The 18,952-nt window shown below is 40.3% G+C and overlaps 1 protein-coding gene across 1 annotated transcript in view; it reads right to left on the bottom strand.

Annotated features, from left to right (window-relative positions):
• Positions 1 to 1,471: 1,471 nt before the first annotated feature.
• The window catches only part of LOC122415162 (protein bric-a-brac 1-like), a 61,329-nt gene continuing 43,848 nt past the window's right edge, over positions 1,472 to 18,952 (bottom strand). Inside the window, exon 9 of the mRNA XM_043427082.1 lies at positions 1,472 to 15,582. Within this exon, the coding sequence (XP_043283017.1) occupies positions 15,531 to 15,582 (52 nt within the window). The 3' untranslated portion in view covers positions 1,472 to 15,530. The remainder of the gene's footprint in view (positions 15,583 to 18,952) is intronic.

Raw genomic sequence — 18,952 nt, forward strand, 5'->3', positions numbered from 1 at the left:
GGCGGGAAATCTCGTAACCGGTTACGAGGCAACGTGGCCAAGTCGTACGTCGAGAGAGATCGAGCCAAATGGAAGAAACGGGAGAAAAATTACGAGGAATAATGGAAAAAGAGGGCCGTTTTTTTCGTCAAGTTAACCAATGGGAATCCAACATCTTCCCTTTTTTCAAGACGCTCACATAACTCAGTTGTAAGTCGGGGCTGCAAAGGGATTTGCAGTTAGCGAGAAAAAGATTCCAAGTTTATATGCCGCTGCGAGGATTGAAAAGATCCAACTCCCTCCTGGACGCGTTTTTGCCTCGATCACGTGGCTCGAAAGGCGTTCGCTGCTGCGAGCCTCTCCCTCGCTCCGTCACAACTCCATATTTTTCTCAATTTCACTTCACCGTTTATTCGCTGCTCGCACGTTTTTTTTTATCCTGTATCTCTTGAAGCAGCCCGGTACGTCGTATATCTGAAATTCATTGTTGAGCTTGATGAATAACGAGAACAGATTCGTAGAACTCTTATTTCTTGGGGAAAACGGTGAAAAAAGGCGCCGCAAGGGGGCAGGGTCAAGCGCGGGTTGAACTTGGAAGGGGCGCGAGGAGTGGGGGGGGGGGGGACGCAGTTAGTCATAATTTGCAAAGCGATCAGCTGTCAGAAAACCAATAAATATGAAGCTATGGCGAAAAATAGTGGAAAAAAAAGCGGCAGGATAATAAAAAGATAAATATATATTTGAAAGAAGAAAAGTTGGCGGTCTGTGAATTTGATTGACGTGCGGGAATGAACGCGCGGTGAGGAAAAAAGGTTAGTACAGGAATGAGTTTGTAGGAGGGAGACAAAGATGTGAGATTTGACATTGAGGGGGGAGGCAAAAAATGGAGATGAATTGAAGGTGAGATGAGAAAGTGAGGAAGATGCGCGGCGGCGTTTGACAAGCACAATCGACGCTCGCGATCTCGTCGAGTGTATCCCTCGCCGCTTTTTCTATCATGCGACTCTTTCGCCTTCCCCTTTATTTCTCCCTTTTTTTATTTCTTTGCACGGTGCTATATGACGATGATAAATAATAGGGATGCAAACGAGGACGCGGCAGCAGCGCAAGGGTGAATCGGTGGAGCTCTTTCAACGATCCTGTCAGCTTTTTATCTCTCTCCATCCTCTCTTCTTTCTCTCTGATTTACCGAGTCGATGGGAATTCAAAGAGATATACGGGTGCGAGGCTACACCGAGTTGAAATCGCGGATGTGGGGGGCGTGAAAAAGATTCTTACCTGCGATTGATTGTGCCGAGAGTCGGCGAGCCTCGTTCGATTTCATGGCACTTCACTATTTTTCGTTCCTACAGCCCCATTGCGAATCACGTAGTCCCGTGTTTCTCTTTATCTGATCGAAAAAGTTTCACGTACCGGAAGTACAACTCGAGTATATATAAAACGTTCCGTAAAAGCGATAAACGCTGAATAAACGATCGAGCGATCATCGATGTGGTGTAAACAACGTATATGCATTTTATTTCAGATAAATATCTCAACATTGAACATTGACTAGCAATTACATCGTTACTGTCGTTACATATAATTCGTAGGTCTTGTTTCGCTTGGTTTCGCGTCCATATCTGTTTCGAGTTCTCTCGACGCGTGTGCTGCCCTCTCGCGTCTCGTATTGGCCATGTTTTCGGGGTCATTTTAGTCCTTCGATTGGCCGTATATTTCGTGTTATTCTTTCAATCAACATCACACGGATTAACATCATCAATAAATACTCGTTTTATTTTCTTTACCCATCAACCGTCCTGTGTCGTGTTCTCGTTATTCAAATTCGTATTCGTTAATAAAACGACGTGATAATGTGAGTTCAATCGAAAATCATCGTCTAAAGTACAGTTCGATCGCTACTGCTGATACTTAAGAGCTTCCTCGGTTAATAATACAATGCGTGTTTGTAATTCACTATTTTTCTCATTTATATATATTACTCATAATATTAATAATCATGATAATTATCGTTCGTTATGTTACGATCTTTTCCTTATTATTCCCTGTATGCGATTAGCCCCATAAACTTATTCGCTCTCCTTCCGCATTTGCACTTTCTATCAATATTTTGTCAGTGTCTTTCTTTCATCATATTCCTCTAAAATTATTCCGAAGTGTATCGGTTTCGTTTATTCTCTCATTTTTTCCTCGTTTTTTTCTCCCATTATTATACATTATTGCTAAATTTTCTGCTCGGAAAGACAGTTCGTCGAAAAAAATCGTCGCTGCTTTTGTCATTGTTTACATCCTTTGTCTCACTCGCTCAACCTATCGAGCACGCTCAACACACATTCGCACGGTCATACACTCTGAAAATGGCGCTTATTTGTTGCTTTCCAACGCTACGTTGTCGGGCATAATAAACTATTCGGATTAACCGAATCCGCGTTTTATATATATTTGTTTATCTAATCACACGCTAATCGTGTTTCTCATACAATTACGCTTGTTCTTTCTTTTCGTCTCGTTTTAAATACGTATATCGCAACCGTCGGCATCATTATCATTGTATATGTGTATAATAATAAAGGTCGCTTTATCGATCTAATTTATGTAACGATTTTATCACAAGTGCGACACCCCATCGTTATAAACGTCGATGAAAAGTTTAATCAATTCTCCTTTCCCCTCCACCTCCTCGTTAGCCAAGATTATCGATCGATTTTTCACGGACGATGTAACAACGCGGACGCATATCCCCGATGAAGAAAAACAACTATTGGAAATATAACATGAAAATCGTATTGCTGTTCGTTTCGTGCATTGACTCACAGAGGTCGTTGAGCTTCCGAGGCGAGCGAGGCTGTAACTCGGCTTTTTTATAAGTATACGAAAAATAATATTTATTTGACGAAATCATAGGATGAGCGAGACCAAAAGCGAATCGACAAAGAAATTTCAACGATATTATTTCGATTCGACTTCAGCCCGCTGTCTCATTTCGATCTTCTCGCTCAAAAGAAAAAATTCCCGTCGAAAATGGCCCAGAGTCCGATCGGTCTCGTCGCTCTCATTTTAAAGAATTTCATTCGAATTCCAGTCATCTCGTATCGGACGAGCGCTCGAGTATTTTTACGCCCGAAGAGCGTGTGCGCATGCACATTATCCAATGCAGAGCGAAATTCAGGCAGCTCAAATACTACGGAAACTCGCAATCCATTAGAATATTACTTTACAATGAGCCCGAGAGGCTCACGTATTTTCTGTTGCGTTGGAAAAAAAAAACGAGGGGAAAAAATACAACAAATAATGTATAGGTGAGGCCTCCGATCGTTTTTATCCTGTACATTATAAAGCAATATACTAATGGAAATGTAGTCTAGGAAGAAACGCCGCCAGGAGGCGCCACGGTCGAAAAGCGAGGCGGGGGACCAAAAAAAATATCATTTTTCGTTCGAGCAATCGTTCTTTTATAATCCGCGCTATTCTGACACTGGCATTTGGAAAGTTGATTTTGGCGAAGATACGATCGATCAATGAACACTAAAACATTGCTAACGCACATCGCATAATTGCTGGGAACGAGCTACACTAATTGAAAAAAAAATTTGAGGTTATGAAACGTCATGTTTACGTTTGTCCACGAAGTGTGCTGTCGCATTAGTTTGTTGATTCCTTTCTATCGTGTCATTCCGCTTCATGCGTGTACATATCAGTGAATAATAACGAGCGAGAACAACGTGACAGGTGTTATAAATTTCTATGATCGAATGCCAGCAACCACGGTATAAAGTCGAAGTTGCGGATGGATGCTTTTCGTCGGTTTGACGAGGTAAAGAAAAGATAAAAAATAAATAAACGGAACGCGGACGTCGATTCGAGTATTTATTGAAGCACGAACAAAAACACGGTTTTGCCCAGTTCTTTCATTTACGAAGCTTTCGGCAAAGCAGGATACGGCGGAACGGAAATAAAAAGTAAAGCGAAAATTTACGCGTGACCAAATTTTATGCGACTGATAATAAATTTTTTTAAATAAAATGTAAATATCGGGGAAAAATTGTTTGTACACACATTCTCGATACGTACATCTTGCTCTCGATAAAAAAACATCACTTCGTTCGGCTTTTCGAAGAATTAGTAGCACGGTGCTTCGGGAGAAAAATTCAGGAGAAGTAATTTCCGGAAAAAAGCAAATATGCGAGTGAAAAACGAGCTCATTTTTCTTTCGTGGCGTACATTTTTTGCCCCTGAATATTTTCTTCTTTCGCGTTTGTTATTCGACGTTTTTTTCGTACTCCCCTCGGAAGCGTCTCAAAAGGTATTTGTGAAAGAAGAAAAACGAACCGCGAGAATAATCCGTCTGTACGTGGGTTCACGGATCGTTTGATCGGAATTCACAATTCGCTGTCTCGCGAATGTTACGAAAACCAGAGGGAAAGAAAGACCGTTAAATTCGCCGGGTTGAAATAACGTTGACGATATCATTGCTTCAATATTGCTTTATGTTGTTTTATATATATATATATTTTTTTTATCACTAACCTCCGAAGACAAGTTTCTATCGCGAGCCAAGTTTCGCAAAGTTTTAACGACTTTTTCCCCATATCTCGAGAATTTACTGTACCGTACATGGATTTACATGGATGCAGTATTTTTCTTCCACATTCGAACTTTAACTTCGTTTCCAACTGGTTTTACATTTGTTTTTCGATCACGTATATATTTTCACTGGAGCGTGTATTTGAGCGAAGAAAATTTACCTGTCAGACAGACTGTAGTTTCAACGGTTTTGGTGTCGTGAAAGCAATAAAAAGAGCAACGCGCGCGGCCTGAGAGGAATGATTAATGATGCAAATCAGCGCATAGTTTTCTCCGGTTATTCGAGTGGCTCGTGAATCGAGGACCTAAATTGCGTTCTCCGTCCAAAACTTTGTCCCTTGCGAACCCAAATATTTCTCGGGGAAACCACAATAATACGTGTACAAATGTATGGGCCGTTCTAACCTCAAAATTCCGGGTCTCCGATCCTCCAAGCTGTAAAAATCTCTTTTCGTTGTGATTCAATAGTCTCGTTGTTCACTCACTTTTTATTCAGAAAAAACGATTTGCAAAATAACGCGTTCAATTCGAATCTTGAGTCGTTCGATTCGACGCTATCCCGGATTATGACAAAAGTCCGCGCACATCGTCTGGAAAGTCCCGTGTATAAATTCCTTCGTATTATGAGTAACGAGTTAGTACACAATATGTATCTAACTAAGGAGACAAAAAGTGTAGATTGCGGAGGAGGATGAGCTTGTACACATTGTAGGAAAACTATTCCGGAAGTGATTATCCTCTGCGTCTTCTTCGTTCATAACACGTGATAAATCCTCGTGTATTTCGTGTATAACGCGGAGGAAATTTCGGTACATCGACACGACTAACTTTGATGATAACACGTCAAATTAGTTGGCGGATACTTAATCACGTTGATTTTCTAGCGAACGAACAACAGAGTCCCGAGTTCGCATTTGATATTCACGAATTTATTCCAAAACCGTTATTACTCTGAAGATCGCCATTTGCGACTACTATGATCAAAATACGTCCAATTTTTCATTAACTGTCTGTTTTCGGTTTGGCCGCAAGAGGGAGCAGAAGAATAGGAAGCGACTAGCGACGTAAGTGAGAGAGGAGTGTACCACAAGCACGAGAATTGAGAGAGATCCGTTGAAGAATCGTGATGCATCAAATGGGAGGACGTCTCCGTGAAGTTTCGCTGATCAAAGACGTTCCCGCGTATATAAGAAAAGCAAAACGTGTATCAAAATGAGAGAAAAAAACAACGTCGAAATAAGTGATGCGGAAGGAGCTTGCGAGGAGGGACAGAGGGTGAACCAGGCGAGTCCGGAGCAACCGCCATTGAAAGGCGAGGTAGAAGGTAGAACAGAGGAATCCAGGCTTGTTCAGATCTTTTTTCCACTACGTTTTCTCATTAGCAAAGACGAACGTCTTTATGAAGCCGACAAGTAAAAGGAAGAATTCACTTTTTATGTATTTTCTCAGAATTATCTCTTTGGGAAACAAAAAATGTTCCATCTTCGCGAGGGAGCAAATATTGCAATGACCATTTTTTCCCCGTATTATTCCAACGTGAAATCAATTAATTCAGTTAGTAATCACCTGGGCTCAATAACGATTTTTCGTACCAACGCACAATATATTCTTTTATGTGACTCAATTGAGATGAAAGGATATTTCTGGCGGAATGTGAATAATAAAAGAGGGTGGGAAAACTTTCATCGTGATGAAATGTGATATTGATCATTTATTCCCTAAATAAACACATTTCAGTAACGATAATAATAATAATGCATATTTATAATTCAACATAAATAGGCATTATTTATAACAGAATATTAATGAAACATATAGACGAAAATAATAATAATAATAATAATAATAATAATAATAATAATAATAAATGGTAACTGAAAGAAAATCGTTGATGCATCGCGCGCCAGTATCTATCACAACCATCGTGGACAAAACTCGACAATAATCGGTGAAAAGAAAAAAAAACTAAAAAAAAGTTCCCCTTTTTTTCATCGTAGGTTTTCTGCACATCGAGCTATCCACACTTATCACTTTGCGAGAATAAAACGACGATAATAAACGAGAGAAAGGGAGAGACGACGAGACGGAGAGAGCGAGAGAGACTAAGAGAGAGAGAGAGAGAGAGTGAGAAGGAGAGAAAGAAAAGTGACTGTGAAAAATTAACCTCTAAAATCATACCGGCGTTTGGCGCGAAGAGAAAAAAATGGTTAAATAAAAATGAATGGACAGACGATAAGTCAAAGCCTTAAAAAGACGTAATTCCAGAAATTTTCCAATATTTGTGAGAAACTTGTAAATGTAACAACGTGAAATTCAAAAAATTTATGATATTTTTTCACCGTCTTATCCACGCCTCTCATACTTGTATTTTTTTCATTTTCTTTGGCATTTTTTTTATACACGTCGCGTTCGAAGAAGGGGAGGGTTGAAGTCGAGGATGAGCGAGAGGGCGTTAAACATCGTAAAATTTGATGAGACTCGTAGGGCGATTTGACCCCCTCGACTTTTTCATATCGTTTTAACATGTGCATAAATAAATATCACTTTTTCTCGTGCCCCCTTCTTTTCCAATGTACGTAAATACACGCGATATTATAGAAATATTTATCCCTCCGGATTATGACTTTTTCACGTACAAAAATGTACAATGAAAATAACGTCTTTGGTGTATCATTTATTCGTTTTATTATTAATATTCGTTTGTTCGTACAAAACCGAAACTCATAAGGGAAAAATAATAAGTGTTAATTTTTTTAAATCTTCTCCCGAATCCCCCTTTCTCTCTCTCTCTCCCACGTTCTTTTCCTTTCCCTCTCGATTTTCCTGAGTGCACAGCCTCGCTCAAAACTCTATGAAAACAAACAAAAATCACCTCGATGACTTGCGCGTCGTTTAAAACACGCCTGCTAATAACTCGCAATATTTCATTGTAACAATTGTATTAGTAATAATAATAATCATAATGATAATCATCATTATCATCGTAATAATGAAAAAGTTCGTAGGCCTTATAGCCACAACTTTCGATATTTTCCTTCCTCCCTTTCTTCTTAACAAAGAATTTTTTTATGGCGATTTGGTTATAAGGAAAAATAAAATATTCACTTCAATGCCTTTTAGAGCATTGGCAACCAAGACAACGATAAAGAAATTTTAAACCTCTCGCCCATTCGCGATCGACGAATCGATCAACGACCCACTCGAACAAATTTCATATTTTTCTCTACCTAAATTATAATTAATAATATATTAATCTATATAATTATCAATGTTGACAACAATTAATAGTCTACAATAATTATAATAATATTATATCAAATAATAATAATAATAATAATAATAATAATAATAATAAACAATGGTAGTATCTAGAAAAAAAAAAAGTTCTTATTACAAGTTTAATCGCTCTTTATCTCGCTCTCATAAATAGCTCTCGTTCTAAATCTACTATTCATTAAGGCATGGAGTATGTTACTTGCGTGTATCGAGTGAAACTTCACTCCCTTTCCATTTCCCTCATTCGTTATCGTAATACAGTTTTCGAAATATATATATTCGTACCCTCTCCTTTGATGGATCTTTCGAACGTTGTTACACAGATGTCGGTGTAGTTTTTAAATTTGTCACTGAAAACTCGACTCGCACGTTCGTCATTTCATTCGTGTTCGTATTCTTCAACGTAACTTTTGTGTGTTTTCTTTTTATAGTCCATTTATCCCGTGTACTCTTTTAAATAAGTTTATTTATTTTTGTTTTATATATCATTAACTATATAATCCATTACCCACATATTATCACCGTTAAATCTTACAAAACCGAAACGCGATCGAGCGTAGAATTGAAGTCGATCGCGAACTATCTAACTCTGTATATCATCACTAAATATCTCACTTTTTCAAGTCGAGGAAACAAGGAAAGAAATGAAGAGGACTCGTAACGTGTATCAGGGGAAATCGTGAATTCGCGCCCCACAACTGATCAAGTAGAACGCTCATTCCAATTGCGCTTCATTTCGCTCAAAGAAAATCACTTATTCTCACCTTTCGCTATCTTCTTTTGCTTTCTTTCTTCGAAGTATTTTTTTTCGTTATTTTTATGGGGCTTTTGTTCTTGTCTCGTCGGCCTACTTAAATCACACTCGCGCTAGTACAAACTGCTTACTTATGCGTTAAAGATTATTCGTTTTTGTTAATGACCCTTCGGAATTCTTGATAACCAACACACATTCGCACACAACATTTGCTCTTCGTTTTGTTTTTAATATATATATAGATATATTTTCGTTTTTTTAATGGTATTTTTTCACTATTTTTCGGTAGAATAGTCGTATCGGTATTTATAATGTGTGTGTGTTCGTTTTTGTTATCCCTTTTCGTTTATCTAATGAATGATTTTATTGGTAGGCGCTTGGTAATAAATTGCGATCGAGTCTCCAACGCTCGCAGCATTTTCGGACTTGATTTATATTTTCGGAATTTTCGTACACGCACGCTTATTTGGTAAACTGTTTTATTTATCTCTGCTCAGTTTTCGTATTTATCGTTTACGTCCGTGCTCGAGATCTCGATCGCGAGTCCACACGAGGCAGGCTCTCATCACAATACATTTCTCTTAATCTGTTTATTGTTTTCTTTCCACTCGTTTCTTCCCTCTCGACGAATCCCTCTTCTCGCACTCTCTACTCGGTCGTAAGTCTTTTCTAATAAATTCGAAGCTCTAAACTTCGTTATCGCAAAAACCTTGTCGAAGCTACCGCTGCTCTACATCTATTTACATTTTTATTCCTTACTCGTACAACGCTTTCACACTATTTTTTCTTTTCTCTTTTATCACTATGCTATCGCGTTCACTTTTGGTCTAATTCACTATTCAGCGTGACTATGGGGATAATAATGTCGAAGATGACAACAAAAATTGGTTCTTCTACTACGCATCAACGTGACGTTTCGTTCCGGACTTCTTCTGCTCTTCTTACACTTCAACGAACGAGGCCTTCTCAAATCATTTTTAAAACAAAGCATCGAAACGACGCGGTGACGAGTCTCACGGCCCTGAGGGGAATTAGACCCACAGGAATATTCCAAGATATCGATCACAGAAAATATTGACTTCGAAAAGCTTCTCTCTCTCTTTCTTTCACCCTCTCACTCCCTCCAGAATAATAACTTAATTTTGCAATCAAGAGTTCGACGATGAAGGATAAATGAAAGGAAGGAGGAAAAAAATGTATGCGGGAGAGATGAAGAATGGATTGGGAGCAGAGATGAAATTCGTTCGCGTCGATTCGACGAGCGTCGGATATTTTCATATCGCACACCGTACACACGATTTTGTCCCTTTTTTCAACTTTTAAATATACCCGGACTCGAATAAACTTCCAATAAGTCTTTTTTTCCCCGCTGGAGAAATGGATAATAAAATTCGAAGGACGAAACACGCGTATATATTTCGTTACTATCGGAGGCGCCCGAACGGCAGAGTGAAAAAAATTAATGCCGCGTCTATCGAGAGCGAACGTTTGCGAAGGCCGAAAAATCTTCAACCGAATTTTTTTCGCTCAACTTTTTTTGCTGAACGTTAAAAAACGTCTCTCGTGTGAATCGTCGGAGCCATTTGGCACGATTTTTCGTTGCATGTACGAGTATCCGATTCGCACAATCCGAATGAAATAACGTTCGATACGCGCGAAAGATAAAAACGTGAAGAGAGCTCGTATAGAAAAATCCAAACTCGATAACCCGGCGAGAATGTCATAGAGAAATGGCGGCACTTCGCTTCTCAGAAAATCAACTTGTTATACACGGAGGAACATTTTCGTCGAACCAATTTTTCGCGTCCTGGAAAAATTCATTGAATAAAACGATAATAAAACTTAAAACTGTACAAAGTCGATCGAGACTTGACGAGGAACGAAATAATTCAACGAACGATTAACAATTATTTTTGGCAACTTCATTTTTGCTCATTTGTTTTTTGTGTCATTTGTTTTAGAGCAACGATATTTTAATGCTAAGAGAAGTGTCGAATGAAAAAAAAAAAAAAAAAAACAGAAAAACCTCTAACACGACGTTACCGAACGACGAAAAAATTCCAACTTCGTAAAATTGGAAAGAACGTTAGAGCAAAATAAACGAAAGAATGAAACGTCTTCATAAATATTCAGAGAGACATTTTACTTGAGGTCCGTTTCATTCTTCTATTCAACTCTTTCTTTTTTTTATTCCTCACGATATATGAATCAGTCAAGGACGGGGATTTTCTCAACTTTCTCTATTTTTTTATCCGCCCGTCACAGCCCGTGTTCGTCCCTCCATCGTCGTTCTATTCGAGGTGTCCTTCCCCCCCCCCCCCCCCATTTTTTTCTGTTCGAGACACTCCGCGTCTCTATTTCTCGTAATCCGGATTTTACGAGAGAAAAAATGAAGAGCGACCAATCCAAAAACAACCGAAAGCTAAAGAAAAGTTTGAATAAAAGTATCTCGAGGTCGACCAACAATAATTTAACGAAAAACGCGGCCGAATAATCGTTACCAAAACACATTGCAATTCTTCTCCGACTATCACACCAGCAAAAAACGAAAAAAAATTCAACGAAAGTCCCGCTCGCGACGGTCCTCGACGGTGAGTCAGCCCATTTCGCATGTTCGTCGATATCCATCGTAAAGAATTTCAAAACCCTTAGTCTCTTGTCCCCGAATCCGTAAATTCGTCCAGGAATTTCAGTTGACATGTCGGGCCTCGGGAAGTGCGAGTTCCGGTGCAAGGTCGTACACAATTTTCTGTCAGTTCGTGCGCGAAGACTTTCTGAACGCAGGGGGGCAATCCGTAGGTATGAAAAAAGGAGAATGAGAATGCAGAGCGATGGGTTTGGAGCGTTAAATCGAATCTGTCAAGTCGTTATGACAAGTCAATTGGCCGCCGGCCAGAGGTTAAAAACCAGAAAAAGAAAGATAATATCCCGCCGGCTGCGCAGAGGGGCGAGGGGGGAGAGAAGAGGGAAAAAGCCATTAATCAAGCCTCGTCCAGCGCAGAGGCGCAGGCTCTCCTCGCGTTCTTTTCGATACGACAACAAACGAAGCGTGTTACATTAATTATTCCTACACAAATGACCAAAAACAAGTATCACCATCTCATTATTCTTGTTCAAAGTAACTCTCGAAGAAGCCTCTCGTGTTTCTCGTTCAGCGTATTATGCATCACAATTCCAAAATTATGTACCTATCACAATACTAAAAATTTCAGCACGTATTTTCACGTCTCAACTTCCGCAAGAATTTAAATGTAAAAAATGACGAAAACAAAGAAAAAAAAAAAATAACAAAGGAAATTTGAACGAAGGACATTTCCTAGTGCAAGAATCAACGAAAACGTATCTGAAAGATGAAACTCAAAAAATAAACATTCAAATTCGTTAATCGCTCGAGCTATGATTGGCTCATCTACACCACCTTGTATATGTTTCTAAACGTTCGTTTTTTCCATACACTAAATTATCAGTAATATTGTATATGAACTATGTGTGTGTGTATATATATATATATATGTATAGATATACCTCTTTCATTTGCCTCATATCACCAAAAATCAACAAATAAATATTTCTAAATATACTCAATATACGAGTCCAATAATAATTGGTAATCCCAACAAATAATATACATATATATATATATATATATATATATATTATTTTTTGTTTTTCTTTCATGTAGATTTATGCGGATATAAGTATAAATATTTATCGTAAGATTCGTCTATACGTTTCTATCAATTCTCTCTTTCCTTCTCGTTCACATTCTCTTTCTTTTTTTCCCCCCCCCTCAATTTCTCTTCCATCACGTGTTCATTTTCCACAGATATATTCTTTCGAATATCAATATATTAATATACATATATTCGTTATGTTTATTATGTAAAATTGTTTCTATATATTCGCACATCTGCCAACGGCAATTGTTCTCCTTCGTTTAAGCTTGCGTGTGTGTGTGTGTGTGTGTGTGTGTTTTTTTCTTTCTTTCTCTTTTCTCCGCTACCGATTATTTCAATTTTATATTAATTATATATAATATTTGTTTTTTTCCACTTTTATCCCTCAATGTCACGTTGTGTGATCGCATTTTTTATCGCTAGAATTCTCTTTCGCACTGACGGAACGAGCTGGCAGTTGAGCGATTAAAAATTCTTTTTTTTTTCCATTGCTTTTTCGTTTTTGTTTTTTTTTTTCGTCGATTTTCCTTTCACTAGTCCACTTAACGCAATTTCGGAGCTACATGTTTTATTTTAGGCGTTTATTAATTGTTAGATTATTGATATTATTATCATTATTATTATTATTATTATTCATTATTACTATTATTTTGTTGTATTTTTTCTACCTGAAAATCTACCCTTGTATCCCGGTGGGGGCGACAGATCGGATTCTTTATTCGTTTACCGATCCAGCTCTCTATTTTGCTCTCACTATAATGTACGTGTCGGTACGTGTGTGTGTGTGTGTGTGTGTGTGTTCGAGATATTTATACATATTCCTCCCATCGCTTCTCGCCGCATTTTTTTCCCCTATTAACGTTACTCTGCGGTTTTCTTTCTATTTTATTTATCGGCTATTTAATTATGTGTGTGTGTGTGTGTTTTTTTTTTTCTAGTTGCAAATATCCCCGATACACACGCCGTGGTTATTCGAACGCTCGCGTTTTTTCTCACTTTGTCGTTTTCTATTGACTTCTTCTCATCCTTCTCCGTCTCTCTTTCTCTCTCTCTCTCTCCCTCACTTTCGTTTTTACGGCTTTTTTATTCGTAATTTCTCTCGTCTTTTGTCCACGTTTGTTCGCAATATCTCAAGAAGCTATCGCAGCTCACAGCCAGAAAAGCAATTTGTCCAAGTCTGGGGAAAACGGTGCGGCCATTCGACAAGCCCTTTTTTTACCTGTACATGCCTAAATGGTCTCACCCCGCAGAGATCACACTTCTCAACCCTTTCCCTCCTCGCTGCTCGCTCTTTGATCCTCTCTCTGCCACCCACTACAACCAAAGTCTCTTCTCACACAGCCCTATGGCACTCTCTCCTTTCGACTGTCCCCTCCCCCTGCCTGTGTCGATATATCACGCTACCGCTGCCTTTTATTTTTTTCACTCTGTGACAATTCTTTTCCCCGGGTCAAAGACTTGGAGCTCGGTACGCTTGATTCTTTCTTAATTAACGAAATTTCTAGCCCCATTTTCTCGCTCTTTTTCCTCGTTTTCTGTTCTCTTTTTATCGATTTTTTCGTTTCACACCGAGCCTCTTGGTTATTGCTGATGATATTGACGTTGGAGGATCGTTTTTCATGGAACGAGCCAAGGGCATGGACACGAAAAATCTGTGCAGTCGCTGCTCAAACGGGGGCGATTCACGGCGAGAAAATAAAATGAGTTTTCGACCGCGGGGCGAGAAAAAATCGTCCTGGACACATTTAAACACTCTGTTTTTCTTGTTCGCACGTATTTCTCCGGTTTTTATACAAAGAATCCCTTTTTCTGATACCTACTTCCGTTTTCTCACTCGTTCCCCTCTGTTGCTCGCTCAGAAAAGGAAGGAAGAAGAAAAACAACTTTTCTCCCGTCATCTTCCGGTTTTCACCCTGTAATTTATAACTCTCAGGCACTTCGGTCTTAGCCCGTTGCCAACACAATAATCCAATCACTCTTCTTTCACGGCCAGTGCATGGAACGAAACAAGCAGAGAGTCGGAGGGATATTTTTTCCCCATTCGCTGGCTCGGAGTTGCGAATTTGTTCTCTTTTCTCTTTCTTTTATCGAATTGAATAAATTCCGGATTTGGCATAATATCGACGTCAGGGGCTCTCCGACGGACTGACGAAATTGGATTATTCTCGGTATCCGGTAAATTTTGACGAATCTAATGAATAAAATTATTGTTATCGACAAATTTACTCGCACCGCGAGGAGGAAACTCTTCGAAATTGAATTTAAAATTCAAATAAACTAGATTCATGGCTCGTGTCTGGTGTTTGAAAGAAAAAGAGGAATTTGCAGGCGAAATAAAAGGTCGAACGGAAATAGAGTCGCCCAGGAGCGAGCGGAATTAAAAACGAATAAAAATTCGTCGTATTATTCTCTCGCACGGTTGAAAGAATTTTCAATTTTTGTCCGCTCGCTCGATTCCGTTACAAACGACACTCCTGAAAGTCGTCTCAACGTCGAAGAATCAACATTGCATATTAAAAAAAAAAAGGGAAAACAATTCGATATCCAGATTTTCTACTTGCCCGCGTTCGACTCGTTCATTTTTCCAGTTTTCTCAGCCCCCTCGGCTCAGCCCGCGGTCGGGTAAAAAAAAAAAAAAGAAACGGAAAAATAAGAGCCTACAGGAAGCAGAGCGTTTCGTTGATTTCGAAAAATAGCCTCGAACGGTTTGATCCTCGGTTGCTCGCGCTTGACGTCCTCAAAAATGACAATCGCGTGGTCGTTGCTTCAGAGTTAAAGGGAAAGAGGAAAAGGGGAGTGGAAGAAGGAGAGTGTATTACGAGTTAAGAGGTAGCTTGAGAGTTGTGGCGTTCGAGTGACGTTCCGCTGCTTCGTATGGCTCGTAGACGTTTGAAAATCTCTCGGGGATCGGCGGGGCTCTCGGCTGTTTCCGCAACAGTTGCGTTTCTCGCTGACATCGTAGATCCTGCTGACGAAGGATTCGAGTCTTGGGATTCTTCCATCTCCGTACAATCGGGTTTAGTCCCAGGCTCCAAATTTTCGACAGCCTCTTCTCCCGGTGACGTTTGCCTCGTCGATCCTACGAGTCTCTCAAAAGGCCGCGATTGGTAGTGCTCTCCTTCCTCGCTACGATTATTATTTCGCTGCTGCTGCTGCTGGTGATGCTGATGCCGAGAATCTTGCAGGACCATGGCCAGGGGGGAACACAACGTTACGTTTCTTTCGGGTTGCGCTTTATCGCGCCCACCCATTTCCCCCACTCACTTGTCCTCTGTCTCCCCGGATGGCGATGTTTCCGTGTCTTGCCTCTCACTGAAATCAACAAACATTACATTTTTTATTGAACACGAACAACGGCCATGGCTCCCTCGAGGCTTTCGAGCCTTCCTCCGCATTCTCGGACACCAAAACCTCGAGAAATTCGCAAGATTTCGTTCTGAAGGATCGGGTTCTATGTGTCGAATAACCAAATTGTAGAACGCTCGATATTTCGAAATTTTCAAAGTTGTTGTATCACTTTGGAGAAAAATATGTTATTCGAAATTCTCATTTCCAATCGACTATTTAACAGATTACGTGTTCAATCGAATATTTACTGGAAAATATATATTTCGATAGTTTTCATTTCGAATGTAATTTTAAACCTAGAACGCATGACTGGGGTGTGAGCACAACCCACGCGAACTTCAAATTACGCTCCCGTCCTAACAAGCGACATTATCGACTGATTATCGACGGATTTTTTTATATATAAATTCAATTGAAATTAGTTTTATCGTACATCATTCTTTTCGTTATAAAAAAACGAAGAAAATGGTGTAGGATAAAGTCAGTTTAGCATCGTAGGACCGGATTTATAGGCAGAAAAAGAGTGGGGTGCGTTCAAACCCCGGTCATGAGGTTGAGGGTATGAAAAAAGGCACACGAGGTGTAGGGTTAACAGACCATACAAACGTCAAAATTTCAGATTTTCGAATTAAAAATGAAGAGTTTTATAGACAGACCAGAATATAGAGAGTAGCAAAAAATCTAAAGTGTATTTTTCGAGCCTATAAAACTTGGATATGCAGAAAAGCGATGGTCCGAAAAGACGATAATGAAAATGGCGATGTTTGAAATTGGAGATCTCCGGTCTGAGTAAGCGAGTGAACGAGACGCGTGTATTTTGTGCTCCGCTGCGTTTCTCTATTTCGATCGGTCGACTTTCTAACGTTTCGCCATTTTGACAGTTTGACTTTTTGGTCTTTCAGTATATTTCAACCTCGGCAATATTTAGTCTTTCGTCATTATATTTTCGAAATTTTCAACATTCCCAGTATCGCTGATTGCACTAATTTATGAATCGAAAGAGCTCGGAAAAACGATATTTTAGTCGTCGTTTACAAACTTTTCGAAATTTTAGTAATTCTAACATTTTGTCCTCACCCGTTCTGAACACGCGCGAACCACGATTATGAAAACAGTTGAAAATTCCATCAATTTTCCATCGCAACTGGTGAGGCGAAATTATCCTGGCGAACGAGTTGCCGCATCGCGCGCCATGTATAATAATGTTAACGAAACAAACATAAGAAACTGCATTGCAGTGGAGCTGCGGCAACATTAGAACACCGAAGCAAGAGCGTATAATTTGTTTAATTTTTAACGAACCTCTTCTCCCGAACATCGTCGAGCATTCGAATCGAATTTTCGTTGAGCAACCGAGTTTACGTAGGAACCTCTACATAAGCAGTAAATGCGGGCTCGTATGCTTTATTTATTAGGAAGCGGATTGAATCTGTCGAGTAAAAAGCGGGATGCCGTCGTACGTCGATGCGGTTTGGTGTATTCCGTGCAAGCTTTCATGATCGATCGACCGAAGCGACATTTATTATGTAAATTTCATGGCTCGATGTCGAAACGGCTACGCGAGCTCGGGCACGAGGTACGAAGGAGCGAGCCGAGACGTCGAGCGCGGCTCGAAAAACCCGTTTTTCCATAATTAAAAAGTAGGAAAGCTCGAAAATCGATGGTTTTATCGAAGCAGCGAAAAGGGAAGTGATTTCGTCGGCTAATTGCTCACTTGACTCTCGAACTTCGGTTCGAAGGAAAGTTCGTAATTGGGGGAGAATAATTCCGGCAACTTTGTGCCATCGGTTCGTATCAGTTTAGTCGAATTAATATTTATCATGAGCCAGTAAAAATAAGTTGATTCCGGAAAGTTGTACGATTCCGTGGGAGCTGTTCCGCGCACACGACGAGAAAGTTCATCGGCTGTTTGCCAGTCGAACGAGCACCAAGTGCTCCCCGCACTGGGCAGAATACAACTTGCTACTTTAGAATTCTACGAGACACCGAAACAGGGATGCGGAACTGGTGGTTGCTCCGGCAGCAGCGCGCGAGGACGCTTCGCAGCCGAACATCATTTTCATCTCGAGAGAAAGGAGGCTGAATGCGGCGGGGGGACAAGAAAAAGTACGATCGGTAGAAAGCATCCAATTACAATCCTCGGGCAGCACGCCTCGAGGCTTTCATAATTGAGCTTCATTCTCGAGCTGTACAACGGGCGATAACGAGAATGCGGATAAATATGTTGGCGAGTTTTCCTGCGTCATCGGAAGCTGCGATTCGTCGCTTCGGTATCCAGGCACCGGGGCGGGGACCCCGGAGTCGTAAAACCTGCGTTTCTTCGCCGTTTTAGGGCATCCGAGGGCCGAGGGAAGTTGCTTAAATCGAGAGTCGATAATCGAATTCGGAGCTGGAGGGGAGGCCGGTAAATTCGTTCGATAATTTTCCTCCGCTGCGACTGACTCCCATTTCAGTGAATTTACCACCAACCGAAACTGGAGAAAACGTAAGTTTGCCGATGCGCGTACAGCAGAAGCCCGGAATTCGTCAACCGTGAAAAAAGGGCGCGCGATCAGCGCGGGAGAATAAGCAGAGCGCGAAGAGGGCGCGAATGAAAAAGCGGAAATACGCGGACACGCGTAAACGTCAATTCATCCCGCACGTCCGCCACTCACCGTCCCAACATCCCAGAACAGAACGTAGCGTATAATAGAGAATTTGACAAAAAGTCAACTTCTGACGGATATAAAGACGCGAATAAACGAACGAATTTGTTTTTCACTGATAAACGCTTGTTCCGGAAACCCGATCAAAATAAATGAACGAAACGGCTGCGGCTCCGAGTGCTCATTGTTCGAACGACGAGGAGGCTTCAATTTTACTCGAATAAATAAAAAGAACTTGTTTCAAAATTCTCTGGTTGGCCGTAGCGAGGATTAATGAATCGCAACGCGATTCTCAATCGAGTGGAAGCCCGCATCGGCACGGGGCGCGAAGGAAGGGACGAAAGTGCGGGAAAAAAAGAGCGAGCGATAAGATCGCGAGGAAGAAATTTGTTCGAGTGTACTTGAGGAAATTTCTGGAACTCGAAGCTCCGAAAGTCAACGAAGCCTGAAAGATCTTCGGCTTCGATTCACATCCCTCGCACCTGTTATAACTTTATGCACGTGTCCTCGGAACAATTTTCCATCGAGTTTCCTTCGCTAATTAAACTTACACGTACGTTGACAAGCCCAATGAGTTATCTAATTAACAAACTTGGAGTATAGGGACGAAGCAAAAAATGTTCATTGAATAACAAGATATATTTTAGCGCGTCTTCCGGTCTGATAATTCTTCAAATTATCCGTTTCAC

The sequence above is a fragment of the Venturia canescens genome, chromosome 8 (assembly GCF_019457755.1).
Source record: "Venturia canescens isolate UGA chromosome 8, ASM1945775v1, whole genome shotgun sequence".
In the NCBI taxonomy this organism is placed as follows: Eukaryota; Metazoa; Arthropoda; class Insecta; order Hymenoptera; family Ichneumonidae; genus Venturia; species Venturia canescens.